The 10,226-nt window shown below is 44.2% G+C and overlaps 1 protein-coding gene and 1 long non-coding RNA gene across 2 annotated transcripts; both read left to right on the top strand.

Annotated features, from left to right (window-relative positions):
* The first annotated feature begins 3,640 nt into the window (after nt 1-3,640).
* Nucleotides 3,641-4,039, top strand: LOC134221128 (uncharacterized). Its single transcript, XR_009982221.1, has 3 exons — nt 3,641-3,708; nt 3,769-3,841; nt 3,900-4,039. It is a non-coding gene; the product is annotated as an uncharacterized LOC134221128 (long non-coding RNA).
* Nucleotides 4,040-4,049: 10 nt separating this feature from the next.
* On the top strand, nt 4,050-10,219 carry LOC134222152 (uncharacterized). The gene is made up of 2 exons (XM_062701295.1): nt 4,050-9,035; nt 9,095-10,219. The coding sequence occupies exons 1-2, from the start codon at nt 4,050-4,052 to the stop codon at nt 10,217-10,219; spliced, it is 6,111 nt and encodes a 2,036-aa protein (XP_062557279.1).
* The last annotated feature ends 7 nt before the right edge of the window (nt 10,220-10,226 follow it).

Here is a 10,226-nt window from a genome sequence, read left to right as displayed (position 1 = left end):
CCCGCCCCGAGATTGAGAGCCGGGCAAGCTACGAAACCGTGCGTTCCCACATCACACTCCTTGAGTGTGTTGGCGCTAAAGTGAGAAACGTTTTTCTATGTAGCAGGGAAGGTGTTAAGCCGATCGCAACCGAAGGGTAGTTGCACTTGCGATATTTTTGGTAATTTCCAGTTAGTTGGTTGCGATAACCGATAGCGCACTACAAAGGTTGCAAAACCGAATTATAGCCGCCAGCCCCGTGGCAAGAGATGCTTCTCAGCGTAGCGAACATCTTCATGAATATGTCCAGCATACATTTTGAAAAGTACTTCTCCCGAATCGTGCGTTTACAAGCAACTAGATTTTATTCAAAATATTGTTGGCTACACATTTTCAATTTGTTCAAAAATATTACCAGCTATTATGGGCATGTAAATATATTCCTAAAACATCCTTCTCCACACCATTTATTTCATTTCAATTTCACTATCGAATGTTGTTCGATTTGCATCCCCGGACCTTTTCAACTGTGATGCTCACCACAGTATAAACAATAATAATATGTTTTGTTTGATTCGGTGCGGGAGAACAAGTTACGAAATATGATTTCGTGTAGCGTTTGATTTCACCTATCGATTCACTCCAATTCGTAACTTTATTATATTTTATCATCAAATAACATAATTCCCATGGTCAACGATGTAAATCTTGCAAATTATTTCGAAAACAATTTTCAAAATTAACCAAAACAAATAGTAAACAAAACACATGATGTTTATTTTCGTACAATAACAACGGACGGTAATGAGCTACCGTCCGTGGACATGGTGGCTATTGTCAAACCCCTTGTGATAGTATAGGACGCCAGGGGGGTGATAGCCGCTAACAAAGTTGGATTTTTCTCACAATCCAAACGTTAAACCTAACTTCGGAAGTGATGCGCTGTTTTCATTTGGTGATGTGCTATACAGCGCACCACTTCCGAAATTAGGTTTAACGTATGGATTGTGAGAAAAATCCAATTTCGGTAGCAGCTATAATTCGGTTTTCTACTGAATTTATAATATAAGCACCTATTCTGCTATTTATCGCATCTTGTCAACAATATTGGAAGCAAAACACTAAAACTAACATTTGGACGCATACAAACGAAATAGACATTATGTCAGGGGTTCACAACACAATTCTCACTTAACAGATAGGATTCCTTCAGATATACGAAAAAGCAATGGTATGCATTATCTAGCATTTACCATGCACTACCGGACTAGAAGAGCATAACAAAAACAGAACACAATTTTAACACGTTGTGATAGTTATAACTTACATTGATAAAATTATGATCTTGGTAGTCATTATATTTCAAAATTTCCAAGATTTTATCATAATATGAATTAAGGACATATGCATATGATACAATCGATCGGGACCAGCTATGGTAACTAATGCACGAAGCGGATTTCCATAAACTGATGAACTACGGGTGTTGTGCGTTGTTCGAGTTTCAGGGGCATTCTCGAGTCCCACAGCGAGCAAGGTGGATCAATCAAGTGGAGGACGATGCATTTTACGTCAAAGCTATATTTTTTAGAAAAAAAAAACTCAGATTAATCCATCTTGCGGCGATGATCATAGAATGTATTGAAATATAATCATTAGAAAGGCCAAAAATGCAGTTTTGGTGAATAGATCGCATGTTTTGTATAATTTTGCATGTTTATGCATTAAACATATAACTGTTTTTTTTTCGGGCCAATTTTCAATAGCAAACTTGTTGCGAGTAAATCGGGTAATGCTAAGTTCCAAAAAGTGTGTCTACAAAATTTGTACACGTACACACACACATACAGACATCACCTCGGTTCGATGAACTGAGTCGATCGGTATATAACTTTATGGGTCTCCGGGCCTTCCATCAATAGTTGTTTTTTTAAGTTACCCTATGGCCTTTCGGTACAGCTGTATTGTACGACCACGGTTTTTTTTTTTAAATGGGTCATCCTATTTTTCGATATCTCTATGACAAGGGCCCAAGTATCCAGAAAAACTTTGTAGATTTTTTTTTTCTCAAAAGTATGGTTCTGGCCGAAAATGCAGCTTTTCTCGTTAATCTTGCAATAGGGTGATAATAAAAAAACGAATAAAAAGTGTTAAAGCTGTAGATTTTAAAAATTTCTCACGAATTTCACCTTCTGAAGAATTTGTTGGCTTATCAAGATGCATGTTTTGCTATAAGACCATCGTCTGTATGCGTTTTTTGAGTTATATAAATTTATTTAAAAAAATATGAGAAAGAGAAAGTGGTTTCTTGTGCAGTCATGTTTCTCCAATAAGCGGATCGGCCGGTCGTCGAAATTTAGTTTTGCTTTGTGCGGAAAGCAAAAGGATCGGCTGGTCACCTACATTTTGTTCTGCATTGTGCGGTAAATTAATCAGAAAGTGAAAATTTAGTTCGCATGTAGTTGTGTAGTGCGGTCGATAATTAAAATAATTAGCGGTCGTTCGATTGTTTTTGTTTTAAATCAAACTACACGCTATACACGGTAGACCGTTTACCAAAACGGACCCTGCCACACTCCCTTCCCCATATATCCAACATCCCAGTAATTTATAGTGGAAGTGCAGATGACTCGTCGACTTCTATCAAAGCGAGTATCACAGCTACAGTTTCCTAAATTGACCTGCATTCGGACACGGCCGGCGCTGGTATTTCTTATTGTTGGGTCACCAGTTCACCAGTTGAAGATGATGTTAGTCTCAAACTTCATCTGTTGGTTCTCTATATGTAATAACAGCTGACCTGGCAATAACGGAGTAGCAACCGTGGGTCAATCATGCTCATGCTCTATATCAATTTATTAAAAAATGACATTAGTAAAATTGATAAAAAAAATTAACGTATCTATAATTTTTCTATAAAATAAAGAATATAATTGGCTCTTTAAATGCCGTGTAAATATACTTTTTGGTCTGCCTCAATCGGAAATATCAACTTTTGAAAAAAAAAAGCGCGATTTTGACAGAAAAACGATTATAACTTTTCATCGGTCAAAGTTATAGGTCACCCATTTTTTTTAGCACCATAATGAAGGCTTTACTATTCCGAACAACTTTGTAGATCAACATTTATTTTCTAAAAAATCTAATTTTAGCGTAAAATGCATGTTTGTGCACAGCAAATAATTTTGAAAATTCAACGACGTGTAAAATTGCAGCTTATCCCATCAAACGAATTAACATTCGATATTCTATTCAATTTGATTGAATTTTACAAGCAAGCACCGTGTTACGGCGACTGGCAGCACTGCTAGAGCACTAGACAGACCCACCGTCGATCCGACTCTGCACGCGGCCGAAAAACTATAAACATCTACTACCAACGTGGAAGATCGAAAGGAAAGGATCGTATGACAAACGGGGAAATAATAAACAGCGATATTTCTTTGCACCATAACGTGGGTATACAGATTAATGCATATTTGTTTGATTAAATATTGCTTGAGGCAGTGGATTTAAGGCAGTAACATATACCTAGTCACTATACAAAGTTTAGGCATTCTTTGAGCGGACAATATTGTAGGTTCATTCGATATGTCCAATGGATTAGCGATTTAATAGTGCAAATCTATTTTCATAGGTTAAGATTTACGTCATCCACGAAGGAATACTGAATTGTTTAATATTCATTAGATCTAATTGCACTACACGTTACACTAACTGTAGTGCACGGTGAGTTATATCTACTTTAATAAATGTAATATCTATATATGCAGTTGAGACGTTTTGTAGGTCACGATCAAAAGTACATTGCACTGTAAGAAGATAAATTGTTGGACTTTAGTTAAGTTAAAGTTGACCAAATGTAAGTATAAATCGAAATTACTACTCTCAAATCATTCTAATAAAATTGCTTTGAATAGCTTTAAGGTTCGCAACTCAAAAAGGCGATTCTGTAAGGAGGTCCGAAATAACAACTTCGTCCAACAAGCTTAAAGATTTGACACAAAAGAATGCCTGAAACTGACCGCTTTGACTGCAAGCTCTGCAGTAGATCGAACAATGCAGGTGACATGGTTTTCTGTGCGACGTGTCAGGAGTGGTATCACTACCAATGCGTGGGAGTGACCTCGGCTGTGGCAAACGAAAGCTGGATGTGCCCACGATGTGCATTTCTACCATCGTCTACACGGATTGGTGAGTTATTCGGAAATGATGCTATGCAACCGGCCATCGTCACCCAGGCGGCAAACAGTGTCTCAACGGGAACAAACGGATCATTGCCAATCGTAACAACCGCTTCTGTCAAGGTATCGTCGAGTGCCACACCTTCATCAACTGCAACTGTAGTGCCATCGACCACGGTTCCAGGACTGGTGCCAGCTGCAATTGCAGAGCATCCGTGCCGTGTAGCCGTAACAACGGCTGAAGCAGCTATGACTGTTACAGGCCAGTCCCTGCTAACCGATCAGGCAAGAGCAAGTTTACAGTGGGTACAAGAGCACCGGGCCTTTCTTGAACTTCAAATGGAGGAAAACCATAAGAAGGAACTGCAGAGGAAAAAGACAATATTGGGACAACTCGCGAATAATGCTATACAAGGAGTCATCACTGGTGCAGTATCGAACAGCAACAATGATCATTCCGCTGCGATTGGGATCGGTAACACAGGAGACTGGCTGGGTAGGATGATCGGCGAGATGGAAAATCTGTCAGTCACACCAGCAAGTGTGGGGGTACAGGCGATGTTCATACCGCCCGCACTAAATAGCTCCACCCCGATAACCACAGGGTCCAATAATCGAAATGTACTCGATCAGTCGTTGTCATCGATGCTCTTTGGAGTACCTGGTAACTCATCGAGTGTTCCTATGAGAACATCATCTACAGGTCAGTACGTTGCAATGCCATCTAATCATCCTCTGCGTGGGTATACCCAAATTGAGAGGGATCACTCACAACAAATCGGTGCCTTCTCAATTAGTACACAAGTTCCTTCAACGGTGCTAGGGAATGTCAATTCTACAAATGTGGTGACAGCGTGCTCAACAGTCCCCACGGCATCAATTTTGGATAGACAACTGTACGGTGGGTCGTTAAGCGTACCTAGATTCAATCCGGTGCAATATTTACCACAAGCTACCTGGGGAGTACCACCAGTGAATTTAGCTCAAGGATTCGCGCTACCTCAAACGGTTGGCCCAACGCAGCAACAATTGTTGGCAAGGCAGGTTATGCCTAGAGATCTTCCACCATTTCGTGGAGACCCGGAAGATTGGCCACTCTTTTTTAGTGCATACACGAATTCGACTGATGCGTGTGGGTATTCTAATGTGGAGAATTCAGCTAGGCTACAACGTGCTCTACAGGGCAAAGCATTTGATGCAGTGAAGAGTCGTCTTCTTCTTCCAGCTTGCGTCCCTCATGTCATTTCAACCCTGTACATGCTGTTTGGAAGACCAGAACTAATCATCCAAACACTTCTTGAAAAAGTTCGTGATACTCCAACACCGAAGGCAGACAGGTTGGAAACACTCATCACTTTCGGGATGGCGGTTCAAAACCTGTGCGACCACATCGAGGCGACTGGGCAACTGACACATTTGTGTAACCCAGTGCTACTGCGAGAACTGGTCGATAAGGTTCCTACACAACAGCGTCTGAACTGGGCGCTGTACAAACAACAGTTTGCGGCCGTCGACCTACGTACATTTGCCGGCTTCATGTCAATGCTGGTGGCAGCTGCATCGGACGTCACAACCACGACGGATTCTAGACAAGCGCGATCTGGACGAGGGGAGCGTGTGAAAGACAAGAGTTTTCTCAACGCTCACACAGCAGTCGAACTACCTACGAAACAGTGCAAGCAAGAAGAAGAATCGCGCAAGATGGAGGTCAAAGAGGTGCTGTGCTTGGCGTGCAATGGACGTAACCACAAGGTGAAAGATTGTGCAACATTCATGAAGTGGGATCCAGAGAGCCGCTGGAAGACAACTCAAAATCACCACCTTTGTCGCACGTGTTTAGGAAAACATGGTCGGCGCCCCTGTAAGATACTAGCGGTTTGCGGCGTAGATGGATGCAGGCAACGCCATCATCAGTTGCTACATACTGGTGCGCAAAAACACCAACCACCATCTAGACAGGGACAAAGGCCGAGTGAGAATGCAGGTAAAGGGCTGAACGCGCACCATGCCGCAAAAAAATCTACACTTTTTCGCATTCTTCCCGTAAAACTATTTTGGAAGGGGAAATCTGTAGAAACTTTTGCGTTCTTAGATGACGGATCCGATATGACTCTGGTCGAACAATCGATAGCAGAACAATTAGGCATCGATGATGGCGAACAACTTCCGCTTTGCCTAACGTGGACTAGCAACATCACTCGACAAGAATCGAAGTCTCAACGAATTCATTTGGAAATCTCCGGAGTAGGCAAAAGTGAACGGTTCACTGTTAACGACGCTAGAACGGTTAGTAGTCTTAACCTCCCAAAGCAAACATTGAAGTATGAAGACTTGGTACGACAATACCCATACCTTCGTGGTCTGCCAGTGACCAGCTACGAAGCAGCCACGCCAGGCATCCTTATTGGCTCGAATAACGCCGGCCTGACAGCGACACTAAGCCTTCGCGAAGGTCAACTAGGCGACCCTCTGGCCAGTAAGACTCGACTCGGTTGGTCGATCTACGGATATAAAACCGACGGAAAGAAATCCACAAACTTTACGCTGCACGTTTGCGAATGCCGACGAGAATTAGGTAGCGACCAAGATTTACATGATCTCGTTAATCGTTACTTCGCGATTGAGAGCGTCGGAGTTTCGGCTGATAAGAGACCGGAATCGGAAGAGGACAAACGTGCTCGTCGCATCCTAGAGGAGACCACGAAGCGCATTTCAAATCGATTCGAGACTGGACTACTTTGGCGTCAGGATCATGTACAATTTCCTAACAGTTTTCCCATGGCTATGCGTCGCTTAGAATGTTTCGAACGAAGGATGGAGAAAGACCCTGAGCTAAAAGCAAGCGTGCGTCAGCAAATCAATGAGTATCTCGAAAGAGCCTATATTCACGAAGTAAAGCAGGAGGAAACGGAATCGGTTGACCCTGGGCGCCTATGGTACCTACCGTTGGGCGCCGTAAGAAACCCGAAGAAACCGGGTAAAATTCGGCTTGTTTGGGATGCTGCGGCAAAAGTAGGAGGTATATCTTTGAATACTATGCTCCTAAAAGGACCAGATATGTTGACGCCTCTGGCATCGGTATTGTGCAAATTTCGTGAACGACCTGTAGCAGTATGCGGCGACCTGATGCAAATGTTTCATCAGTTCAGAATCCGTCAACAAGACGCGCATTGCCAACGATTTCTTTATCGGGAGCAGCCATCGCAACCGGTCAAAATATTTGTGATGGACGTCGGTACCTTTGGAGCCACATGCTCTCCCTGTCAGGCCCAGTACATAAAAAACCTTAACGCTAGAGAGCACGAAGTGAAGTTTCCGAATGCAAGCAAGGCGATCCTAAATAACCACTATGTCGATGATTACCTCGACAGTTTTGACACTGAAGCGGAGGCAATCAAAGTTGCGCTCGAGGTAAAGGAAGTACATCGTCAAGGTGGATTCATCATTAGGAATTGGCACTCTAATTCGGACGCCCTTCTACAACGGGTCGGGGAACCCAAGGGAACACAACCGAGAGCTATCAGTATAGATTCGGAAAGTGAAGTAGAACGAGTGCTCGGTCTCCTATGGCTTCCGCAAGATGACACCATCGCCTTCGTATCCGATAAGCAGCTGAACGACATCGTACCGACGAAGCGGAATATCCTACGCTGTATCATGAGTCTGTTCGATTCACAGGGTATTCTATCACATATCACGATCCAAGGGAGGATAATCATTCAGGATACTTGGCGAAAGCAAATGCAATGGGACGACGAAGTAGTAGAAGCTGTTCGCATACGCTGGCTCCGATGGGTGAACCTTTTCAAGAAAGTGGGACAGATGCGATTCCACAGAGCGTACTTCCCAGGATTCCACGCGGCAGAGATCAATGCGATAGAGTTGCATGTCTTCACAGACGCAAGCGAGGAAGCATACGCCTGTACGGCCTACTTTAGGGCCGTGATAAGAGAAAAAACGTACGTGACACTGGTCATGGCCAAGGCAAAAGTAGCACCACTGAAAACGTTATCAATACCCCGCTTGGAGTTGATGGGGGCATTACTAGGGGCGAGGCTAACGAAAACGGTGGAGACATACCACACATTTCCAATATGTCGCCGAATTTTGTGGACGGATTCCAAAACAACTTTGGCCTGGATCCAATCACAGCACTGTCGCTACAGACAGTTTGTGGCCTTTCGCGTGGGAGAAATTCTGAGTAAAACTGAGGCTACAGAATGGAGATACGTTCCCACCCAGCATAATCCAGCCGACGAAGGAACCAAGTGGGGAAAGGGACCCAGTACAGATGTTTCGTCTCGTTGGTTTCGAGGACCCGAGTTCCTTTATAAATCAGAAGCAGAGTGGCCTGAACAAAGGTCAATGCAGTCGATGAATACAGAAGAAGAACTACGACCTTGCTTGGTACACCGACAGAAACCTGTCGAGGATGTCTATCAGATTAACAGATTTTCCAAGTGGGAACGTCTACTCCGAACAGCTGCATATACTCATCGCTTCATCAATAACTGTTGTCGAAAAATTAAAAATGAAATGCTAGTCACGGGTCACCTGCAACAGGAAGAGTTACAGATTGCTGAGAACAGCCTTTGGCGCATAGTACAGACATCAGCCTATCCTGACGAAATAGCCGTGCTGCAACGAGGAAATGAGAACTCAAAAAGGTCCATCGAAAAGACTAGCCCGGTCTATAAATTGTCACCGTTCTTGGACGAGCATGGCGTGATGCGCGTGGACAGTCGTATAGGAGCAGTTCCATACGTGACATTTGACTTCAAGTTCCCAATTATTCTCGCACGTCATCACTATCTCACCAAACTGGTCATCGACTGGTATCACCGCAGATTTCTACACGCCAATCATTCGACGGTTTGTAATGAGATCCGCCAACGGTTTCACATAAACAATCTTCGAACGGAATTCGCCAGGTAGTTAAGGAATGTCAGACTTGCAAGATCGCAAAGGCAGCGCCATCAACACCGAAGATGGCTCCCTTACCAGAGGCACGACTAGCAGTCATGGCACGACCTTTTTCATACGTCGGACTTGATTACTTTGGACCCATCCAGGTCCGGGTTGCACGTAGCTTCGTTAAACGCTGGGTCGCCTTATTTACGTGCCTCACTGTTAGGGCCATTCACCTAGAAGTTGCTCATTCTTTGTCGACAGAGTCATGCAAGATGGCTATACGTCGGTTTGTGGCACGCCGTGGGTCGCCCGTTGAGATTCATTCGGACAATGGAACTAACTTTCAGGGTGCCAGTCGAGAGCTACGTGAACAGATCCGAGCGATCGACCAGAAGTTGGCCGAAACCTTCACCAACTCGAACACAAGGTGGTCCTTTAACCCACCGTCTGCGCCTCACTTCGGAGGATCGTGGGAAAGGCTCGTGCGATCCGTCAAAATAGCACTTGGCTCGTTGTGCACCGATCGGAGCCCGAACGATGAGACATTGTTGACGGTTATTGCGGAGGCGGAATCTATAGTGAATTCTCGACCATTAACTACCGTTCCTCTAGAAACCGCAGACCATGAGGCGCTTACGCCGAACCATTTTATCTTGTTAAGTTCGAGCGGAGTAGTACAAACTCCGAAGAAGCTGATGAACCCGATGGAAGTGACCAGAACTAATTGGAATATAACCAGACAGCTCGTGGACCAGTTTTGGCGTCGTTGGATCAACGAATATCTTCCGACGATCGCCGTCAGGAGTAAATGGTTCAGCGAAACGGAGAAACTTAAGGAAGGCGATGTCGTGTTGATCGTCGATGTAGGACATCGCAACGGATGGATAAAAGGTCGGATTGTAACTGTGATTCCAGGAACCGATGGTCGCATTCGCCAGGCTATGGTTCAGACTGCAGGAGGAGTGCTCCGGCGCCCAGTGACCAAGTTAGCAGTACTCCAGGTGCAAGGTGATAGTAACGCACAGACAGAAGGCAAACCGGAAGTGCGTTACGGGTCGGGGAATGTTACGGCGACTGGCAGCACTGCTAGAGCACTAGACAGACCCACCGTCGATCCGACTCTGCACGCGGCCGAAAAACTATAAACATCTA

The sequence above is a fragment of the Armigeres subalbatus genome, chromosome 3 (genome assembly GCF_024139115.2).
Source record: "Armigeres subalbatus isolate Guangzhou_Male chromosome 3, GZ_Asu_2, whole genome shotgun sequence".
NCBI classification, from domain to species: Eukaryota; Metazoa; Arthropoda; class Insecta; order Diptera; family Culicidae; genus Armigeres; species Armigeres subalbatus.
The sequence above is the reverse complement of the archived record's forward strand: the minus strand, read 5'-3'. Positions and strand labels throughout refer to the sequence as shown.